This window comes from Sphaerodactylus townsendi, linkage group LG12 (genome assembly GCF_021028975.2).
Source record: "Sphaerodactylus townsendi isolate TG3544 linkage group LG12, MPM_Stown_v2.3, whole genome shotgun sequence".
NCBI lineage: Eukaryota > Metazoa > Chordata > Lepidosauria > Squamata > Sphaerodactylidae > Sphaerodactylus > Sphaerodactylus townsendi.
Window position 1 is genome coordinate 23,236,393 of NC_059436.1, and position 23,667 is coordinate 23,260,059.

Consider the following 23,667-nt stretch of genomic DNA (forward strand, 5'->3'; position numbering starts at 1 on the left):
TGGCTGGTATCATAAAGAGACTCTCCTGATGAGACCAGCCAGGTTTGGTGAAGTTTGGTTCAGAGGGTCCAAAGTTATGGATCCTCAAAAGGGTAGCCTCATCTACTAATAGCTCCCATTGAAAACAATGGTGAATGGGGGCACCTCCTTTGGGGGGCCATAACTTTGGACCCCCTGAACCAAACTTTACCAAACTTGGCTGGTATCATCAGGAGTATCTTATGAGGGTACCCTGAAAATTTGGTGTTGCTAGCATAAAAACTGCACCCCCTGCTGGCCGGCAAAGTAAAAACACACAAAAAATTTAATGACCCACATATATTTGAATTATACATGAGTATATACGGTAAATGTTTCTCAGGAGTAGAACTTTCCTATTTTCCCTTCCTTCTGCTAAATGGATGCTTTGATGGGTGGACTTTGTGGCACTGGCTGTGCCCGCCCCCCCCCCCGAGGTCCCTGTCCCTCCCCCATTACAACAGGCTCCGTCTCCCCATTTCCAGGGGCCCCCAACCAGTATCTGGCAACCCATTCCTCTCCCCCCATCCCCTACAAGATCCTATGGGAGTCAAATCTGGATCTTCTACTGAAGACAAACATGGCTACCCTCAGAAAGCACTTTAGATAAGTTCCTACGAGCGGCAACGAAGACACCAGGGCTTTTCCTGCCCGTTCTTCTGTTCAAGGAAGCCCAGGAATGCCTGCTGAAGGAAATCAAGTGACGTGACTGCGCTCCAAAAAAAACCTGTGTAGTCTTTGCAGAGACAAGTAATCATCAGAGACAGAAGCCGGGATTCTCTTTACTGGAGACCTTTTGCAACAACATCTAAGGCTGCAAACAAACAAACATATCGACTGCTTTCCCTCCTGGCTGAGCCCTACAGTGAGGGGAAGCGGCGCATTTCCAACAATAGGTTTTTAATGCAGGTTGAATGTCCCTGTTTGGGGCAGGTCTTGAGTATTTTTGAGGGAGCCAACTTAATTCTGTATCTCTGGGGTCCTGAGGTGGCACTTTGGAGAGAGAAATGCTTTCTGTTCAGGGGGGAAGGACTTGGTCGTCATGGATGACCAGAGCACTGGATAGGTGCCTTCCCACAGTTTTTCAGAGTAGATGGGTAGGCTTAGAAGGGTATAGCTGACTTCAGAGGTGTAGCAAGGGGGAAAAGCACCCGGTGCACTAGTGTGTCCTCCGCCCCCGTCCTGCCCCAGAATGCCCCCGCCCCACCACACCCCCACAGGGGCATGTGCCCGGTGCGTCATGCACCCCTCCCTCTTGGAGCTACGCCTTTGGCTGACTTCTATGGCAGAGCAGGGATTCAAACCTGGGCCTCTCATACTTCCTTTAAAGCCCCGTGGTGGTGAACCTTTGGCACTCCAGATGTCATGGACTACAATTCCCATCAGCCCCTGCCAGCCCCTGATGGGAATTGTAGTCCATAACATCTGGAGTGCCAAAGGTTCACCGCCACTGCCCTAGCCTAATCCTCTAGCCCATAGGTGTCAAATTCGCGGCCCTCCAGATGTTATGGACTACAGCTCCCATCATCCCCTGCCAGCATCATGCTGGCAAAGGGATTATGGGAACTGTAGTCCATAACATCTGGAGGGCCACGAATCTGACACCTGTGTTCTAGCCACTCCACCACACTAGCACTCTTTTCAGAGAATGAAACCAGGGGCCAGGAAAGTTCTTCTTTGAGGAACCTCTCCATTGCATCCCAGTGTCAGCCAGTTTTCTAGAGTAATGCTAAATTGCTTTTGACTGGCTTTTTGGCTGGGAATGATAGGGACTGGAGCCAATATCTTTCACACGCAACCCAGTACTAAACTCTCCCTCTGATCTCTGGATTATCAGCCATAGGTGGGAATGCTGTGATTCAGGAGACTGTTTAAAAATCAAATCACAAGGTGGCCTTCCCTGCAGGTCTGCTTATTTATTTAGGGGGAAAATGCATAAAAAAGGGCTGTGAAAATATTTACTGACCCCTCGCATCCTGGACATAAACTGTTTCAACTCTTACCCTCTAAACGTCGCTACAGAGCACTGCACACCAAGACAACTAGACATAAGAACAGTTTTTTCCCGAATGCCATCACTCTGTTAAACAAATAATTCCCTCGATAATGTCAAACTATTTATTATATATTTATTATATAATTACTGCACTACTTTTTTCATCATTCCTATATTACCCATCTCCTCCCAATTATGACTGTACGACTATAGCCTGTGCTGACATTTCATTTTATTTTATGATTTTACATTTTATGTTTTTTATTACTATTGATTGTTTCCTGATTGCTTACTAGACCTATATGACAATCATTAAGTGCTGTACCTTATGATTCTTGACAAATGTATTTTCTTTTATGTACACTGAGAGCATATGCACCGGAGACAAATTCCTTGTGTGTCCAATCACACTTGGCCAATAAAGATTCTATTCTATTCTATTCTATTCTATTCTATTCTATTCTATTCTATTCTATTCTATTCTATTCTAATGCACCTCTTCAGAGACCCGCTGGAGGCAGCTTATAAGAAATGGATACTTAATTTTATTTAAAATGTTCTTTGGCTGTCTTTCCACCGAGCTCAACGTCTTTAAGGCAGAGAACAGAGAAAACATGAAAGCCAGTTTTTAAATGTCTCATTCCGTACTTGGGCACCTGCAAGGAGCATAACAGGGAAGGAAGAATCAGCGGCAGATCAGCATTGCAAAGTCAAGGAAGGCAGCATTACGCCACAATGTAAGCAACAACCACACTGGCACGAGTTCTTCATGTTTCTTCCAGCATGTAAATAATATTGTGCATGTAGGAGCAGCAGTGGCGTAGTGGTTAAGAGCAGGTGCACTCTAATCTGGAGAACCGGGTTTGACTCCCTGCTCTGCCACTTCAGTTATGGAGGCTTATCTGGTGAACCAGATTAGATTGTGCACTCCAGCACATGCCAGCTGGGTGACCTTGGGATAGTCACAGTTCTTCGGAGCTCTCCCAGCCCCACCCACCTCACAGAGTGTTTGTTGTGTGGGGGAGAAAGGAGATTGTAAGCCCCTTTGAGTCCCCTTGCAGGAGAGAAAGGGGAGGATATAAATCCACACTTTTCTTCTTCTTTTCCAAAGTGCCACCAATCAGAGTCAACTAATGGTGATTTTGTAGGATTTTCAAGGCAAGAGATATTCAATATGCTTAGCAGCCCTGGACTTCCTTGGTGGTCTCCCACCCAAGTCCTAACCAGAGCTGACCCTGCTCAGCTTCTGCAATCCCTAAGCAAAACTGGGCATATCCTTTTTGAATGGCATTGTGGGTTTTCCAGGCTGTTTGGCCTTGGTCTGGAAGTGTAATGTTTTGCCATCATCTATGGCTGGCATCTTCACATCTTACCATGACAGGCCTCTCAAGATGCCAACCATAGATGCAGGCAAAGCACTAGGACCAAGAACTACCAGACCACAGCAGTGCAGCCCGGAAAACCCACAACAGCCAGCAGATTCTGGCCATGAAAGCCTTCGACAAGACGTACTTTTTTTAATTTCCGTGAGAAAAGCAGACAATAAATAAAGTAAATCAATCAAACTGGTTCAAAGTTGCTTGCTGTTTCATTATCCCGTGGGGGTATCTAGTCTGGGTTATCTTAATTGTCTCAATGTAGACACAGAGGTGGATTCCGCATGGGCCCAAAACAGCAGTGTGAAAACAGTGTGAAGATGGTGTAAACCCTTTTACACTGTTTTAAACCATTTTACACCATTTTCACGCTGTTTTCGCACCGCTGTTTTTTGCCCATGCGGAATCTGCCTTACATGTTGAAGATCAAGGGTTAATCGGTGGGCAGTATATTGCTCAAGAGGAAGCTCCTGTATTATGCTGCCCTCTCACTCCTGTTAGCCAACTGGTCAGGCGTGCTGAAATTTGCTGCTCAAGCTGTCTGGACTCGCAAAGGCTAGCCACAACTCTCTCCGCTGGGACACAGCCCCTCGGCCTTAATTTGCAACTGAAGAAGAGTAGAAGACTTTGGATTTATACCCCACCTTTCTTAACCATAAGGAGTCTCAAAGCAGCTTATAAACTCCTTCCCCTCCCCACACCTGGTGAGGTAGGTGGAGCTGGGTTCTGAGAGAACTGTCACCCAGCAGGCTTCATGTGGGGAAATGGGGAATCGATCACGGTTCTCCAGATGAGCATCTTCCGCTCTTAACCAATTCCACCAAGCTGGCTCCACACTGGCAGTGGCCGACCGTGAGATAATGGCTGGGAAGCACTTTTAGCATTTGGCTTGGGAAAACACTAAATATTTAGCCTGCAGTTTAGCCTGCAAGGGGAAGGTAGGCACATAAATATCAATAAATCAAATAGGATTGTTCCTCGGTGAGGCTCTTGAGTACTAGGGCCGATCTGGGAAGAAAACTGGCAAGAAGGGATTTCAGAGAGATCTGTCACAGTTTGGTACCATCTGTGAGTTTCACACACTTGAGAGTCACAGAGAATGTTTAGGGCGTTTCCCGCCAGGAGTCCCAACAAGACAGGCAGGCCGACATTCTCCTTTCTCAAACTGCTCTTTAATTATATGTGAAGAACTTGTCAGTGGCAGCAATATTTTACACTTCAACAGCTTTTTCTCTGAGGGCTGTGCTGTGAAACGCCTGTTTTGCAAATGGGAAAACCAAGGTAAACGAGCGTTGTTACTGTAGAAAATCAGCAGTGCCCCATATCTGCCTCCATTCGAGACCTCTTTTACTGTTATTGCTTGCATGGAAGGTCAATGATGCTGAAAAACCGACATTCCAAATTCTCGGGTGAATCTTTGGACGGATATAGTTGAATATAGTTTAGAGTCTAAGTTGCTGTTCAGCGTGTCCAAGTGGAAAGGCGGGCAGGGGGCGGGGAGGGGGGGGTGCTGTTTGGTGACTCTCATGCCTGCCTGAGTTTCTCCATTAAATGCACAGTAAACTGGCAGTAAATGTGAGTCATTACCATTGTCAGAGAATGATAGTTTTGCTCGGCAATACCAATTGGATGCTTGTGGGAAGGAATTCTGCCTTGTAGTCGGTTGAAAACTGTTGATTTGATGATAGCAGGGCTTTTGTGGCCAGCTGACAGATATTTGCTGGTTTCTCACATCTGTTGTCACATCGTATATATTTTATCATTCAGGGGAAGCCATTTTCAGGCCTTACTCTTTAGGAGAACAAGTACAGGTAACCTGCTGGTCCTTCAGAAAAAAAAATCCCAAAGTAATAGCAGTGAAATAATGGCTTTTGTTAGGACCAACTAAAATATCACATTGTTCTTTAGAGTTATATATATATATATACACATACACAATCTTTATTGGCATACTATGAAGAAAAATAAGCACAACAAACACCACCAAGTGTCAGCAGGAATAGAAATTAAATGGGAAACAGTATTGTTAGAAAAAGGAGAACACAATGAAATATTAAGGAAACTGAACTTCTTCGGAAAACTGAACTAAACTAAGAAAACTGAACTCAAGTTTTGACTTCAAAAAGGTCTGCTAACAGTTTTGCTACCCCCAGTGAGATTTTGGAGACAAGATCATTCAATCAGCACTGAATTGCAAGTTCTATATTAACAAATCCTTTCAATTGGAGTGAAGGTAACCAAAGTTCTCTGCGAAGTCCTTCATGAAGTTGACAATATGCTAGACTGAACCAGGTGAGCTCTCTCCACATGGGCAGAGCCTCTCTTGAAAAGAGACTCGATGGTATCTCTCTACTAATACACTGAAGGGGAATGCAGGGGAGCATCTACAGAAAATGGCTCCTGGGGCGAGCTCTCAATTAGTGCCCCCCCCCCCCCCACAACTGACAGCTGTCTTTTAGATAACTGTACCATAATATCAGCTCACACGTACAAGTCAAGGGCCTTACATTTTTATAACTGTGCCTTCCTTGTATCGTACAAATGAAATGCGTAATAGGAACATATACTTGGGCAATGTCCTAATCAGTACTAAAACCTTTTAAAGAAAAGAGTCTTGTGTCTTAAAACATCATTTTAAAAAGTTATTCATTTTAAATTTAAAAACAATCTGGTAAGCTACAGAGTGTAACACAAGGGTTTTTAATTGGCACTCAGTGACGCTGGGCAAGTATATCCAATGGCTGTTCTCCCTCTACAAGTGGAAAACCCACAAGTAATTCATATCTGCCCCCAGCATTAACCATGCAGCCAATCTGTGACCGAGGCAGATCTGAACTGCTGCAGGCTTGTACACTTTTAAGGGGAGAATAGTCCTTGCTTGCTTCTTTGTCTCAGGGCTGTAGTCTGTTTTGCAATTTGCACATTTTCACCTAATTATTTATTCATTTGTTTGTTTAAAACTTTTATGAACCGCAATCTCACAAAGCGTAGGATTGGCCTATAAATCTGCATAGCATGTTCAACAACTGTTACAAACTGGAAGCTGTTCAGCATTTCCACCATGCCTTAAAGATTCTCCCGCTGCCCAATTTATTTTATTTCCTTTCCTCAACAACTAGCCCGAAGAAGAGTCCTAGAGAACTACGGAAGATTTTGCAAGTGTTACCTTTGCCTTGTAAATAAATCTAAAGGATAGGGAATAGGGTGGTATATTTTTATTGGGGGGGTCATAAAATAAACTGAAAAATAATCACCATGATAGACAATTCAGGGCAGTCGTTTAATGACTTGCCTGGGAGGGGGGGTGGAGGAACCCCAGAGTTATACTACTGCCCTTGCAGTTGAAAACAGTCAATAGAAATAACTGTCTTTACAGATGAGGAAGAAATATGTGCTGTTCTGGGGGGATTTTTCCAACTAGCGGTGATATAGTTTTGTTACAATCTGTACAGACATTTTAGTGCCGTTGGCAAGAAGGGAAGATGAGCAAAGATCAGCTTTGTACCATGTTTATGATCAGTAGGCTCTGTATTGTACATCCAAGTAAAAGGCCGTAAGTCAGAATTACTGTTCAACAAATTTGAATTTCCGTTACCAAACATAATTGTTGTGTGAGAACAGTAAATTTATTTTCCCCCCTTTTTTTCAGCCAGATTAAAGTCCAGGAACATCTTAAAGACAACAAAATTTCTTGGACTATGTGCTTTAGGACATGAATTCATGAAGCTTGTACCTAAATAATCTTAGAATCATAGTGTTGGAAGGGACCCCAAGGGCCATCAAGTCCAACCCCCTGCCATCCAGGAACTCACAGTCAAAGCACTCCTGACAGATGGCCATCCAGCCTCTCTTTAAAAACCTCCAAAAAAGGAGACTCCACCACACTCCGAAGTAGTGCATTTCACTGTCAAGCAGCCCTTACTGTCAGGAAGTTCTTCCTAATGTCTAGGTGGAATCTCTTGTCCTGCACCTTGAACCCATGACTCCTGGTCCTAGTCTCTGAGGCTGCAGAAAACAAGCCTTATCCTTACCAACATGACATCCCTTCAAATATCTAAACAGGGCTATCATGTCACCTCTTCACCTTCTCTTCACCAAACTAAACATATCCAGCTCCCCAAGTCTCTCCTCGTAGGGCATGGATTCCAGACCTTCTACCATTTTGGTCAACCTCCTCTGGACCCGTTCCAGATTGTCAATATCCTTCTTGAATGATCATGCCCAGAACTGAACACAGTATTACAGGTGAGAGCTGACCACTGCAGAATAGATAGGTACAATTACATCCCTCCATTCTAGACACTATACTCTTATTGATGCATCCCAGAATTGCATTGGCTTTCTTGGCTGCTGCATCACACTGCTGACTCATGTTCAGTTTGTGGTCTACTAAGACTCCCAGATCCCTTTCGCATGTAGTGTTGTCAAGCCAGGTGTCACCCATTTTTTTCTGCCTAAGTGCAGAATCGTACACTTATCTCTGTTGAAAGTCATTTTGTTTGTTTTGTTCCAGTTTTCTAATCTCTCCAGGCCACTTGGAATCCTGACGCCTCTGAAGCTCCTCCCCTCAAACCCCGCCCCTCCAGGCTCCACCCTCAAAACTCCAGGTCTTGCCCCCCTGCGCTGAGGTGAAACAGAAGCACGGACGCCCCACCCAGAATCCCTTGCGGGGCATCCGCTCGGCTCTCTCTCTCCCTCCCCGCTGCGTTCCGGGTCGCCTCTTTTGCATACGCCACGCCCCCCAGCCCTGACTCCCGGCCGCCATTTTGGACCCCGCGGTTGCCATGGAGACCGCCGGGACGCTGCTCGACCTGCGAGCAAAGTGGGAGCGGAGGGGCCGGTGGAAACGCGCGCATCGTCCGCGCCGCGCAGGACTGCGGTACGGGCGGCTTTTGCGAGAGCAGAGAGGATGCAGTCAGTACGGCGGGGGGGGGGGGGGGCGTCTTCCTCTTCCCCCCACTTTTCTCCAAAGCCCAGTTGTAGGTTTCGATCCCACTGCGGGGAGGCGTAGCGACCCTGCACCCGAATGATGTAGTTGTCATGCACGCATCATGATTCACATCATAAATCATGTATAGTGCACATATATGTTATAGAGCCTTTGTAGTGCATCTCTCTACTCAGTATCCAGCTTTGGTCTATTCAGTGGGGCTGACTCTCAGGGAAGTCTTAGGGTGGCACCTGTAGGTCTCGGACATTGCTTGATTCTTAGCAGTAGGAAACAACTCTGGGCCTTTCCCCACTTCCCTTAAGCCCCGCGCTACTCGAGGAGAGTAGCGCGGGGTCCCTCGGCACTCCCCACTGAGAGGGGCGGCGACAGCGCAGCAGCCCCGACGCTGCTGCTCTCGCGCCCCTCAGCGCGAGGCATTCCTGGCGCTCTTTCAAAGGGCGCCTTTTGATGACCCCTCTGCGCGGGGTCGTGGGGATGCCCGGGCGTGCGCCAGGGATGCCGCGCGCTGGGAATTGCGCGCAGCAACCCTTGGAAAAGGGTAAGTGGGGAAAGGGCCAAGGACGCCTTTTGATGGCCCCGTGCAGAGCGCTGGTCAGACGGCCGGGCGCTGCCGCTTGGGATGCTGGCGCGACTGGAGAACAAAATGCTGCTGCATAGAGGAGAAGGACGAAAGTGGGGAAAGGCCCAAACTCACACTTCACCAGTTTTATTTATTTATTTATTTATTTATTTATTTATTAAACTTTTATACCGCCCCATCCTCTAGGGGCTCTGTTCTTCCATAAGGGGCAGAACTGTTGGGCGGCTCCTCTTGCAGTGCAGAGAAGCGTCAGCTCCCTCCCTGAACTGCAGTAGAGTTTGGAAGAGTTTGGATTTATATCCCCCCTTTCTCTCCTGCAGGAGACTCAAAGGGGCTGACAATCTCCTTGCCCTTCCCCCCTCACAACAAACACCCTGTGAGGTAGGTGGGGCTGAGAGAGCTCCAAGAAGCTGTGACTAGCCCAAGGTCACCCAGCTGGCGTGTGTGGGAGTGCACAGGCTAATCGGAATTCCCCAGATAAGCCTCCACAGCTCAGGCGGCAGAGCTGGGAATCAAACCCGGTTCCTCCAGATTAGATACACCAGCTCTTAACCTCCTACGCCACTGCTGCTCCAGAATTACTTGAGGGCTGGCCATGGGAGTGAAAATGGCCTGCTCAGTATATACTGCGAGCACATCTGAAGAGCAGCGGCAGCAGAAACCCTCGTTGGTAGTCTGGGAAGCTGTGTCAATAAACCCTCAGAACAGCCACAAGGTGGCAAGCGTTAAGCATGGTAATGAATCTCGAGGGATTTTATGCTTCTAATTCCTCTCCGCCTCTTCTTCCTACAGGTTTCCTTTGTGATTTGAGGTCAAGATGTCTAATCAACAAGAGGAGCAGGATTTGCAGAGGTTCCTTAGTGATGTGGATGAAATTAGTGAGTAGACTGTGAAAATGTTTGGAGAAAATCATGCTAGTGTTGAGTTTGAACACTGTTCGAAAGACTTGTGCTGGATTGTTGCTTTAAGAATCCCAGCTGCAGTTTTGGGAAGTGCGGTGTATTTCATTTCACTGGGAATTAGAGAAACGGGAATAATGGAGGTAGTTGCTGAGCCACTTTCCAGGTTTCTAGATGAAACTGACACCCATAAGCATTTCTAGTCACTATGGTTGTAAATTACCTGATTTCATCTAGAAACAAACAATACCCTTTTATAAACAAGCTAACATTTGAGTGTCTCAGAACTCTTCACAGTGTTTTGTATTTAGTGCAAAACAAAACAAACAGTTGGGGAGAAAAAAAACCAGGGTGTTTCTGAACACGATGGAAAAACGTCAGGTCTGCAACTTTAATTAGACTAGACAGTGCTGGATGTGAAACAGGTTTCACAGCTGAAGACTAGGATCTGGTCATTCTCTCTCTCCTCCCCCCCCCCCCCCCCCCCCCGGTTTGTTTTGTTCCGGCATAGCTACTTGTGACTTTTGACTGAGCGTAAAAAATGTTATTTTAAATGGTTGTCTCTGAAAGGGGCTGCTGTCTGCTATACACACAACATTGGTTGTCCTGTACAAAATGCTACTTTATCTTGCTCTTTGTGAAACTAATCAGTATGACCCCAAAGGATTCCATACCTGAGGCAAATAGTGGCTATGTCAGGTGGATTTCACCTTGTCAATGTCCAGCATTTTTTCTGCTGCATAGTTCTGTCATATGTGGTGAATTACCACTATAATGAAATTAAATGCAATTTGCCTGGGATTATTATTGGACAATCTTTTTTTATTATTGTACATTGGAAGCATTGAAAAACAATGCATATAGGCATGTAGTACTCAACAGTTATTTGCTGCTCCCCAAACTACACTCTGCCCAGAAACATATTTGAGATTTTCAGGTTTCTAGATGAAACTGACACATTTCTAGATGTTTGGGATTTATTGGTCCCTAGTCTGACCATTCAGACATTATGTAAAAGCTTCATCTTGAGATTATTTCCAGCAGAAAATATGTTTTGGGGAGGATATCATGAAAGCACAGTCTACAGATGATTAGTTAGAGCAGCTTTTTCTAATAAAAAGTTGCAAAGGTATAGTACTAAATAGACACATAGTTGATCATGGAAAGCACAGTTATGCATCTATGGCAAGTTTCTTGCAAGTAATCCTTTGAATTATTTGCTCTCTAGGTTGAAAAGATTCTCTTAAAACTGGTGCTCTCACGACAATCAATAATTTAAAAACTTTGAAACTTTGTCATGTGAGAGTCTATTTTTAAAAATGGTGATAAGACCTGGCATCTTGACAGATAATTTCATCTGACAATTTAGAAACCCTTTTGTAAACATTAATTTATTTATGCAATCTCAAAAATCATTTTGAAGCAGTCAGTCTTGCTCCTGAGATTAGCCAAGAACAAGAACACTGCAATCTAAATGTGAGAATCGCAAATACTAGCTGAGGATAAGAACAGCACGGCGGTACTAAAAAATGTGCCCCCCCCTCCTCCGGCAGCACTGCCTGATGGAACTGCGGCAAAAACGTAGATCTAAATCATCATTCTTCCAGGGTATTAGACATTTTTACATAGGAGTGCAAATGCTCTTGCATTCATTTGAAAACATTGTGTGCCGGTATTACAAATGTAAAGATACATCCTGTCTCACTTGCTGTGGTGCTATCTGCTTCAACTAACCTTTGATTAGTTGTACCCAGCACGTTTTTCAGATTCACTCTCTGGCTCTGTAAGACAGTCTTGTTCTGCTTCTTGTTCTTTGGACTCCAAGAGACCTGAAACTCGTTCTTAAGGAACATTTTTCAATTTCCGTGTGTTTGGGCAGTGTTGGCAGTAGTGGAACTGGAAGTAAAATTAACCCCTTATTGACACCTGTGACCTGATTGTCTGCTCTAACTTGCAGCTCCGTTTTGCGCTTGAAAAGTCTGCAGACCTGGGAATAAAGTGTAGAAAACATTTTCTGTTCATGTGGTTAGAAGCACTTCTTTAGCAAGTCTGGAAATATGCAGGGAAATATTGCCAGCTAATATATCATAGAGGAAATTCAGAATTTCCTAACCTTTCACCAAGTTAAGAAGCAGGACTTTCAGCGGTCCTGAAATTAATTATTATTCCCTTATTGTCTAAGGCTTTCATGACCGGAAACATTGGAGTGTTGTGGGGTTTCCTGGCTGTATGGCCGTGTTTCAATAGCATTTTTTCCTGACGTTTCGCCTGCATCTGTGGCTGGCATCTTCAGAGATCCCCTGAAGATGCCAGCTGCAGATGCAGGTGAAAAGTCAGGAAAAAATGCTGTTGGAACACGGCCATACAGCCTGGAAACCCGACAACACTCCATTCCATTAACTACTACAGTGATATGGCTTGTGGGTAGTGAGATGTGCGGTGACATCCCTTAACCACAAATCACAATACGTAGCTCCCAGGGATACACAGAACAAGGACTTTGCCAGTTATTTGTGGATCAGGATTACTCATACACATCAAATGCATAAGCCCAGGAGTCCCACAGTACTTTTATTTATTTATTTATTTATTTATTTATTTATTTATTTATTTATTTATTTATTTATTTATTAGATTTTTAAACCGCCCCATCCCCTAGGGGCTCTGGGCGGTGTACAGCACAGTAACCATCATATGCAGCTAAAAACAATTAAAACCTTTAAAAACAGCGGTAAAATAGGAGACTAAATACAATAGTTAACTTAATTTATAAAATGGCGTCCGCAATCCCAATTTCAAACCCTCTTGCTGAAGGGAGGACAGTAAGTCCCAAGATGATAGGCCGAGATTTACGGCCGGGGGGGCACCATCAACGGCTGGTACCTCCAAAGGCCCGGCGGAACAGCTCCGTCTTACAGGCCCTGCGGAACTCCATGAGGTCCCGCAGGGCCCGGATAGCTGGTGGAAGGGCATTCCACCAGGCTGGGGCCAGGGCTGTAAAGGCCCTGGCCCGCGTGGAGGCCAGCCGTATCATCGAGGGGCCAGGGACCACCAGTAGATTGGCCTCTGCTGAACGAAGAGGCCGCATTGGGACATGTGGGGTGATGCGGTCCCGAAGATACGAAGGTCCCAGGCCACGTAAGGCCTTAAAGATCAGCACCAGCACCTTGAAGATGATTCGGAACTCTACTGGGAGCCAATGCAGCTGCCGCAGTACAGGCTGGATATGATCCCAGATGGCATTACCTGTGAGCAAACGCGCAGCTGCATTTTGGACCAGTTTTAACCTCCGGATCAAACGCAAGGGAAGGCCCGCGTAGAGCGAGTTACAATAGTCTAATCTGGAGATGACCGTTGCATGGATCACTGTGGCCAGGTCGGTCTGGGAGAGGAAGGGGGCCAACCGCCGGGCCTGACGAAGGTGGAAAAAAGCAACCCGGGTTATATGGGCCACCTGGGTCTCCATTGATAGAGACGAATCCAGGTGGACCCCCAGGTTGCGTACGGAGGGGGCCGGTGTCAATGTGGCCCCCTTCCACACTGGCGGCTGAAACATCCCCCTCTCCCCCTCGCGGCCCAGCCAGCGGATCTCCGTCTTCGATGGATTCAGTTTTAACCTGCTCTGTCGCAACCAACCAGCGACCGCCTCCAAACAATGCTGTAGAGCTGCAGGGGCGGTGGCTGTTCCCCCCTCCATCAACAGAATGAGCTTTGGACTTTCTTGAGAGGTAGCATGTTGTAATAGTTAGATTTGACCAGGGAAAACCTGTGTTTAAATCATCACAAGATGAAAGTACAAAAGTTATAACATGTGGGCAAGAAAACCTCCAGTGAAACCACCTTTAGCCTACTAATAAAATAATAAATGAATTCCATCAATATGTACCCAGACCTGGATGGTCCAGGCTGGCCTAAGCACATTAGATCTTGGACATGAAGCAGGTTTTGACCCTAGTTAGTATTTAGACGGGAGACTACCAGGGCTGCTATGTAGAGGCAGGCAATGGCAAACTACCTCTGATTGTCTCTTGCCTTGCAAACTCTACAGGGTCACCCCAAGTTGCCTGCCACTTGACAGCACTTTTCACCACCAGCAGTGGAACAAGAGCTGGCCTCGTGACGCAGCTGCAGCAAAGCCTCGTACAGTTTAAGGCAGCCTCAGTAGAAGCCCTACAATCCAGTTGCGGACACTGCAGTTTGAGACAGACAGACATATTGCCATTGGAATGGGTTTCCGTGGTGGTGAGGGGTCTGGGAAACACATGGAAGGAACTGGGAATGTTTAGCCTGGAGAATAAAAATCGGAGGGAGGACAGGAGCACCCTGCTCAAGTACCTGAAGGGCAGACATCGACAGCAAATGGGGGTGGGTGGGTGGGTGGGTGGGTGGAGTGTTGTGGCTCAAGTGTAGGACTAGGGTCTGGGAGACAGAGGCCTTTTTTGCACACATAGTTTGTTCTAGAATTAAAGCAATCCGCATCGACATCCTGACCTTTTTGTTGCTGTTTCGTCGCTCTATAGCATTCACACATCACCAGGTTGTTACGGATCTTCTGGTTGTTTCGCAACTCCGGTTTTTTTGCATCGCCCTGGAATGCGGTGCAAACGACGATTCCAATTGACTGTTGTGCCGTCCAGGGTCCAACTGGCAAGCTCAATCACATCCTGATTGGTTGCAGAAAATCACATCACACGGTGGGCATGACCCCTCGCAGTCGCTTGCTCCAGTTGTGTTTTGCACCTAGGCACCAGATTGTGGGGGGAATCCGTTTTATCCAAGAAAGTTGCACAGTTATCGAGCGACAGGAAAAATGTGGGACAAAGGCTGAAATGAGGTACAGATTGGGGGTCGGCACACATTACGGCTCAAGTGTGTGCGAAAAAAGCCAGAAACAGTGACGACCTCACATATTAAATCTGGAACAAATCGTGTGTGTGAAAAAGGGCAGAGGCCCTTTCCGCACAAACCCCCCAAAACGTTTCTTAAACATTTTCATTCCCCCCTTACCCCAATTTATGTTTGCACTCACCCCCTCCAAGCAATTTCTTGTTGCCATTTTGTGATTTAACCCTTTTTGTTTGAGAACATTGCTTCTGTGCTTCACAGCAGAATGCTGCAATTCTCTGCACCTTCTGAAGTCCCCCGCACCCCACCAAATAAAGAAACCTGCAGGAAAAACAGTCAAGGGTCAGGGAGTGAACTGAGAAAACGGGGCCAAGGAGGAAATACAGGGAGAGCGGAGTGGGGTGGATAATGTCTTAAAGGGACTGCATGGCTTAACAACATGGGCTTAACCGCTGACCAGTTCCAAACTATGTCTGCCATCAGAATTCATAATGAAATTAAATCTGTTTTAGTTGAACGAGAGAAACTGAGAATGTTGCAGGTGGGGGGGGGGGAAGCTGCTCCCCACAGGCCTTGGGAATTGTCCGATCAGATTACTGTGCCAACTATCTGTACATTCTGTGCAATCCCAAACAACGCAGAGTGTACACTTTGGCTCGTTTTAATGCTCTACCTAACGCTATGACTCTTGGCAGGTATAATAACACTCCATATGAGAACAGGTTATGTCAATGTAACATGGCCGTTGCTGAGACGGTTCAACATGTAATATTGGAATGTCCAATATACGAGTCGTTACGCTCCATGTACATCTGTCCATTGGTAGAGAGCTTAAACGCTGTCAGATTACCATCTGTGATGAACTTTCTACTCAACGGGTCCTGTGATCTTGTATGTGAGAATGTTGCAAGTTTTTTGAGGCACTATTTGGTCAGGCGCAATCATTGCCTACATAGTAGTAATGGTTAAATTAATTTATATGTGTGGTTTACAAGGCATGGTTGTGAATGTTCAACATGGTTTTAATGTATTTAATGTTTTAATGTATTTTAATGTTTTAATGTCTCAGTTAGTAGATAAATGCCCCTTTTCTACTAACTCTGTAATTTATAATGCCAATAAAGGCTTTGGAATTGGAATTGGACTGCATGGGCAAATGAAGCCGTTTGGAAAATGTTTAAAAGAATCATTTTAAAAGGGCATTCATTTAAACGTTTTGAGGCCGCAAATAAAACATTTTGGGGTAAAAAAACCCCATGCAGAAATGGAGGAAATGTTGTATTTCCTGCGTCAAAACGTTTTAAAGTGTCTGTGTGGAAAGGGCCCAAATCAGCACTCTGCCTCAGAAACTTGCCAGGTGGCCTTGGCCAGTCACGTGCTCTCATCCCAATTTTCCTCACAGAGAGAATTATACAGAATTATACATGTCACTTTGGGGCCTCTTTGTGAGGGAGTAGGATATACATTAAATAAAAAAATGGCAAAGACTTGTTCTGTGCTGCTACAGCAGACAAGGCTAGCTCTAGAGGGCCTACAGTAAGACAGTGGAATCATTTACCCAATTGAGTTGGTGGAAGCTTCAGGTATAGGCTCCCAGTCATCTGCCGAGATTGCTGTAGTTTTGGATTTCCTGCATTGTACAGAGACTTGGAATAGAATCTGAGATTCTATCAGGACAATTCTGTGCAGGGTTGCTCCAGTTTAAGACTGCTGCTTTCAGTGGGCTTAGACGGAGGTAATTCTGCACAGGAGTGCTCTTTGTGAGGACTTAGAAATCAAGCCTCAGGTCTGTTGAAAGACCGGTGCATATTTTTTGCTTTTGATGGTACAGATTCTGGCACCAGGAGTGTTGGAGAAATGCATCCAATCCGTCCATCAGTTATGTTTTGGCAGCCCAAATCTTCAGACAACAAGATGCAAACAACACCCTCTGCAGATTTTTCAAATATGCAATGCAATTGCTTCCCCCAGGCTCTAAACAACTTTTTGATGTGGACTTCAATGCCGGACAAATTGACCGGCACAGACTTAATTGGAGGACTTGGCCGGCGAACGCCTTGACGCACTGCGCCTCTGAGCATTCCGAAAGATTTGAAAGACAGAACATTTTTATGAGACTATCTAACTATTCCCAAGTCAGCATTTTATCTCTGCTGAACAGATTAACTGTTTTGGATGCCTTCTGCCATTGAAGTTCTGCCTTTGTTGAGCTCATGTTTGTAGAAAACCCGATAACCCAAGCCATAATTGAAATTTCTCCGAGGTGAATTAGAAAATCAATTTAAACTGCCATGGGATACGAATAAAGAAAGGAAAGGTGGTTATTCCATTTCTGCTTCCTTTTGCACTTGCCCAATGACAATCATCTTTTCATTACTTCTTCTTCCCAAATGCCCCCCTCCCCACCGCAGTCTGTGCAATGCAAGTAAAGCAGACTGCCGAGGAAACAAGTTTACAGCACCAGGGCAGCAGAGAAAACAAACAGGTGCTAGAGAATACAGACTCTTTTCCAAATGCAGTAATACTGAGATTGCTCAGAGGAATGAAATACAATTTCTCTTTTCTCGTTCCTTCTAGCTCTATGGGTTACTCAGTATGTGACCAATATCTAATCCTAATAGGAATCCTGGAATTTACCTAACACATCTGTCTATCTATTATAGTTTTTTTAGGCACTTCCCCTCAACACGCACTTTTCTACCCGAAGGGGATCTAAAATGGCCTACATACCAGTCTGAATAAATGATTACATTAAATAAAATACCATTTAAGGCAATTAAACCAGCAGTAGTGCCATCTCAAACAAGAGTTATGCCCTTCTAATCGCACTACTGAGGCCAGAGTACACCATTAGCTTTAGAAGAAGAAGAAGAGTTTGGATTTATACCCCACCGTTCTCTCCTGTAAGGAGACGCAAGGTGGCTTACAAGCTCCTTTCCCTTCCTCTCCTCACAACAGACACCTTATGAGGTAGGTGGGGCTGAGAGAGTCCTGAGAGGACTGTGACTGGCCCAAGGCCTTTGCCTGCTTCTGTATAGCAATCCTCGACTTCCTTGGTGTTCTCCCATCAAAGTACTAACCAGGACCAACCAGGAGAGCCAGCGTGGTGTAGTGGTTAAGAACACGTGCACTCTAATCTGGGGAACTGTGTTTGATTCCCCGCTCTGCCACTTGAGCTGTGGAGGCTTATCTGGGGAACTAGATTAGCTTGTGCACTCCGACACATGCCAGCTGGGTGACCTTGGGCTAGTCACAGTTCTTCGGAGTTCTCTCAGCCCCACCTACCTCACAGGGTGTTTGTTGTGTGTGGGAAGGGCAGGGAAAGCAGATTGTCAGCCCCTTTGAGTCTCCTTACAGGAGAGAAAGAGGGGATATAAACCCAACTCTTCTTCTTAGCTTCCAAATCTTTACAGAAATGGGGAAGTATCTCTGGATTGTTGCACTTTGCCTTAGACGTACATACCTACTTCTCTTTATCATTCTTTTCAGCCACCTTGATTCAAGGCCTGAATTCCACAGACCCAGGTGTTCAGGAGAAAGCCATCGCAGATACAGAGAAAAGATTCAGCTCCATTAAGGAGAAAGAAGAGAATGACTCCAGCCGCAGGGTGGACAGAAGTCTCGTCAATACACGTCCATCTGTCAAGGTTCTTTCTTTTTTAAAAGACTTCTGGAGTGTCAGACAATGACCTGTTCAGCCAGGGTGACAGACCGGGGGCTTTTGCCCTTGTTCAGTTTTTCAGTTCTGGAAGAGTCTGCACAGAAAATCATCTATATGATTTTGCAGCATATTGGTCATTGCTATTTTCCTTTCCAGCATGAGTTACAATTCCCAGAAGGTTGCAAAACCAATTACTGTTATATGAAACTGTTGTGTTCTGTCTGCTGTTGTACCCCCGTTCCATTTTGCTTCATTAGGTCACTGTTGGTGATACCAGTTTTTGCAGCTGCAACTCTACTGTAGCCAACAGAAAATGGCCCTGAGCTATTACAGAAGGTGTCTGTCAGGGTTTTTTTTCCCTGCTTCACATTAAAAAACCTTCCTGCGCAGTAGAAAAATAATCAGTCCGGGATTTAGCCAACACTGCTCACTATGCTGCTAGCTTTGTATTTTGCAGTGAGGGGCTTCTAAGTTTTTTTTAAAAAAAAAACTAGAGTGTAGAATACAAAAATGTGACTTTCTCACCTGTCGTCTGGCACTGTGCATTCTGCCAATTCAGCATTCTGTCACTTCCTCTTTCCCACCACATCTTGCTGGGGAGGGGGTAGCGGGGGTCGTCGGAATCGTATCACTCCAGTCTTCTTCCTTCATGCTGGCTTCCAGTTTGCTTCAAGGTGTTACTGGGCCTTTCCCAACTTCCCTTAAGCCCTGCGCTACTCGAGGAGAGTAGCGCGGGGTCCCCCGGCACTCCCCACTGAGAGGGGTGGCGACAGCGCAGCCGCCCCAAAGCTGCTGCTGTCGCGCCCCTCAGCGCGCAGCATCCCGGGCGCTCTTCTCAACAGCGCCTTTTGATGGCCCCGCGCAGAGCGCGGGGTCGTGGGGACGGCCGGGCGCGTGCCTGGGATGCTGCGTGCTGAGAGCAGCGCGCAGTGTAGAGGGGAAGGACGAAAGTGGGGAAAGGCCCACTGTTAACCTTCAAAGCCCTGCATGGCCTGGAACCAACATAACTAAGGACAACCCGCTCACTATAGTGTCAACCTACCACCTCACTCTGGTCATCCTCGAATGCTCTGATTTGATTTCCTCTTCCATCTGAAGCTGGGTGGGTGGCAACCTGAGAAACAGCCTGGCATGGCACCAAAACATCCCCAGAGAGATTTGTGGCATAAAATATTTTAAAATATTTTGCAGGGTCTGCAAAACAGTTTTGTTCCACGGGACCTTTGGTGAGGCCGGCCGCAGGTTCCCCCTCCAGGATACCCCTGTACGGCGTGCTATTCCATCATTAGCACGCCCAATATAACATCAAATAACATCCCCTCCCGGCTTTGGGATATTCTTGCTTTTGCACTATTGTCATTTTGTTTAATGCTGCTATGGTTTATGTTTTTATAGATTCTGTACATTGTTTTAATTTAACTTAGGCTCATTCCGCACATGCAGAATAATGCACTTTCAAACTGCTTTCAGTGCTCTTTGAAGCTGTGTGGAATGGCAAAATTCACTTGCAAACAGTTGTGAAAGTGGTTTGAAAACGCATTATTTTGCGTGTGCGGAAAGGGCCTTAATTTATTGTTGTCATGTTGTTGTTGGCCTGTTGGATGCAATGTGGTCCTTGGCCTACGGTACACAGCCCAGAGCCTTTCGGGGGTGGGCGGTTTAACAAATTTAATATATAAATAAATAAATATAAATAAATAAATAAAACAAATTCATGGCTGTGTCCAGGCAGACAGATTTTCCAATTAGACATCCCTAAATTGCATCTCTTCTAAGTATGCTGATCAGGATGTTTTTCCTGCACGAGTGCAAACCTTATCAGGACCCCCTCCTCAACATTTCACTGCTGCAAGCCGGGGTCTTTTATTCCGAAAAGGAGCTTAAATTGTGGCATGTACAGCAGTGTTCTATTATTACACTTTACTGTGTCAACACACAACTGCAATTTGCCAAATTGAGGTGTCTCTGAAATCTTTTGCCAAATTGATTTTCTATCCTGTGCCCTCAGTTATCTTTTTATTGTTTGTTTTGCTTCCTTCCTGTGACTTTTGAATGCTCCTGATGGAATTAACTCCGACAGCTTTGGAAACGCTACTGCAATTTTGAGGTGTAGGTTAGTGGAGTGGTACTTTAAGTGACTTTGAAAAATGAGGCTGATCTGCTTTTGTTGCTTCTCATATTTTTTCATGCTGTGGGTACCTTCGAACAGATGAAAGTTAAGGATCATCACCAAGCAATCTGTTACAGCAAACCTTTGCCTTTTCCTCTTTCCCCCAGACCTTAGAGCTGATGTTTTGCTTCCCCCTGTCTCTTGTAGGATTTGCCAGATCAGGAGGGGCTGACAAATCCTGGTAAGATAAATAAATGTGTATTTTGCATTAAAATAGCACGGGAAGCTCTATCGCTCTGAGTTGACAGCGTCCCAGACGGTTGGTTCCAGGAGAGTTTGCAACATTCCAGAAGAATAGGAATGATATCTAAAACCCACAAGAGTCCCTTGCTGTTTCCAGGTTGGGTGTGTGTGCAGGGCTAGGAGGTGGCATGTGGGGCAGGGACAGATACTTTGCCATTAGTTTGCTGCCATCCTCTTCCAGCCTTTCCTTGGTCTTAGGTGCCAGGACAACACATTTTCTTTCTGTTCAGGCTTTTAATTAAATGGTTGATCTTTTAACATCATTTTAAAGTCAGCTTCTGTCCCAAGAACCATTTTACAAGGCCCATTTGGGGCTGCTCAGTGTTTTATGCTCTCTCTCTCTCTCTCTCTCTCTCTCTCTCTCTCTCTCTCTCTCTCTCTTTGTACTGACTGGATTTCCATTGCTGAATTTATTTTTGCTTTATAAATAAACAGCCATACTGCTTTCGACAATAGCTAGGCTGGAGGTGGTGAGTGTACATATGTGTCAGGACCTGCCCTTTCCCTCCCCATCAACTCTCTGGTTCTGAATCGATTTGACGGAATAAATTTGCATGTTGCTCTTGATTTGGTAACTTAACCAGAATTCTGTAGGTTCAGAAAACAGTTTTTCCTTTTCAGTTCCAAAATAAAGAACTAATATGATCCACACTGATCTGAGTGTGATGAGAGACGTCTACATAGCAAGCCTAAACGGCTGGCACCTTCAATACTTTAAGGCGACGTCCAGCAAATGTTATCCTGTTGCTACATTATCCAGAGATTAGAAGCCCCCGTCTTCTTAGAGATGTTGCTTCTTTCAAAGGCAGGGATAAAAAAAAATCCCATCAGTCTTTTCCTAGGCAGGAGCTGTGAGTGTAAATATGCAATTCTGATTCGGTGTCACATTCATTAAAAGGCTTCTTCGGATTTTTGTGCCACATCTCAGAAATGGCCTTGCTCCCTTCTGCAATTTAGCTTTCTTGAAAGATCAAGGTTTTTTAAAAAAATTAAACTTCTCTCTCCTTTTTTTCAGAGGGTTTTATGGCTGCTTTAGAAAAGGATGCCAAAGAACGAGCCAGGAGAAGAAAAAAGAATGAGGCCCTTGCAAATGGTAATAACTGGATGTAGACAAGGGGTGTCCAACTCTGGCGCCCCAGATGTTCATGGACTATGATTCCCATCAGTCCCCTGCCAGCATGGCCAATTGGCAGGGACTGATGGGAATCATAGTCCATGAACATCCAGGGCGCCAGAATTGGACACCCCTGACGTAGACATTTTGGGGAGATGCGAGGGGAGAGAGGACATTTTGGCGTACAGGATGGCTGCTAGAGTTCAGACACCATCTCTTGCGCTCTTACATGGCTCCAAGGGGAAAAACCATCTTCATTCCTTACCACCAGCATTCTGATGTCTAGCTGTGATAAGTCATCTCTTCAGTCTAGGGATAATTTTTCATTTGGCTTATCATCTGTCCTCAAACATAGCTTAAAATGGCCAAATGGTGTTCATAGCAACACTGCGTAAACGTAGTGAATTTGTAATTGAAAGAGAGTTTGTGACACAGCCCTTCAGAATTTGTGATTATTGTGACTCGTAAGGAACAGGTTGGAGCCAAAGATCTCGGTGTTGTAGAACCCGAGAGACCATCAGGGTTTTCAGGAGACAGAGACTTGCAAGAGACAGAGCTCCCATTGGTCGATCACAAGTCAGAATGGAGATCCCTGCATCCTGATTTCCCAGTCGGAAGGTGGGAGGAAAGAAGGACTCAGGATGCGTAGGTATCGTGCGCAATGTAATCAGTCTGATAAAAGCAGGGGAGAAATGATTAGATCAGAAAAATAGCAGCTGTGGCGAGATAAGAGTCCTATGGCCCTACTGAGAGATGTTGCAGTTGTGCAAGTAAATACGAGTCCGGGATGAAGATTCTTTCAAGAAGTAAAACCTTGACTTAACTTTGAAACACACAGAACAGCTAACCAGGTAGGTATAGTGCAGAGCTCTCTCCTTGTCTGATCTGGCCAGCACGAAAGAAAGGAGTAAGCAAAACAGAAAGAAGAAGTTTCTGGGCCCCAGTGAGTAACTAGGCAACATTACCCCACTCTATCTAACTCTGCAACCCTCCAACCACCTCCCTGCTTCTGCAGTGTGTAGGCCCATTGCTGTTGTTATCCCAATACCTATTCAGCCCTGGACCGACACTTCTGCCCTCTTAAAGGGTCAAGGCAATTCTTGTGAACTTCTGAGCTTCTTTACAGTGTGACCAGCAGAAGCAGAGTCTTGTTTATGGCTGTTCCCACTGCAGCACTAAAAGAACAGGGGAATGACGCTTTTGGCAAAGGGGACTATGCGGCTGCCATCCAGAAATACACGGAAGGACTGAGGAAGCAGAAGGATATGCCGGTGCTGTATACCAACAGAGCACAGGTCAGTGTAGCAGGCAAGCAGCTGTAGCGCTCGTGGGCTTCTCAGCATAAATTAATCCGGGCAGCCTTCTGGTCAGCATAACCTTCATTTGCTTTCCTTTCATGACATCTGTATTCGGTTCTCTGCTCCTGACGGATGACCTGAGTAAGAAAATGCAATCCCTTGTTTTCATATATTGCAGTACAATGTTGCCTTGGTTCAGTTAACTTCACCCTCCTATTTATTAATTAAAATATTTAATACCCCACCTTTCCTGTTGGCTCGAGATGAATTGAGGCCCCCCACCCCTCCACTGGGGAGAATTGCAAAGTTGCACTTCACGTGTTGTGTTCCCAGGAATCTTTTGTGTTTTGTGTGTCACTTCTTTTCATAGACACAGTTGGTGGTAAGGGAAATAACAGGCTGCACTCCCGAAATGATGGGAACCTGTGGTTCATCTAGCCAGACTGCCTGTTTTGCACAGTAGCCATCCTAGAAGCTGGTCCTGCTGGAACAGAAAGGCAGCATTCAGATATTTTG

General features: G+C 45.5%; 1 protein-coding gene across 3 annotated transcripts in view; it reads left to right on the forward strand.

Annotated features, from left to right (window-relative positions):
- The first annotated feature begins 8,134 nt into the window (after window positions 1-8,134).
- TTC12 (tetratricopeptide repeat domain 12) overlaps window positions 8,135-23,667 on the forward strand; it is a 45,357-nt gene continuing 29,824 nt past the window's right edge. For all 3 annotated transcript variants that reach the window (XM_048511950.1, XM_048511951.1, XM_048511952.1), the window contains exons 1-6: window positions 8,135-8,269; window positions 9,714-9,799; window positions 18,155-18,312; window positions 20,644-20,677; window positions 21,755-21,832; window positions 23,027-23,148. In XM_048511950.1, the coding sequence (XP_048367907.1) occupies window positions 9,739-9,799; window positions 18,155-18,312; window positions 20,644-20,677; window positions 21,755-21,832; window positions 23,027-23,148 (453 nt within the window). In that variant the 5' untranslated portion in view covers window positions 8,135-8,269; window positions 9,714-9,738. The remainder of the gene's footprint in view (window positions 8,270-9,713; window positions 9,800-18,154; window positions 18,313-20,643; window positions 20,678-21,754; window positions 21,833-23,026; window positions 23,149-23,667) is intronic.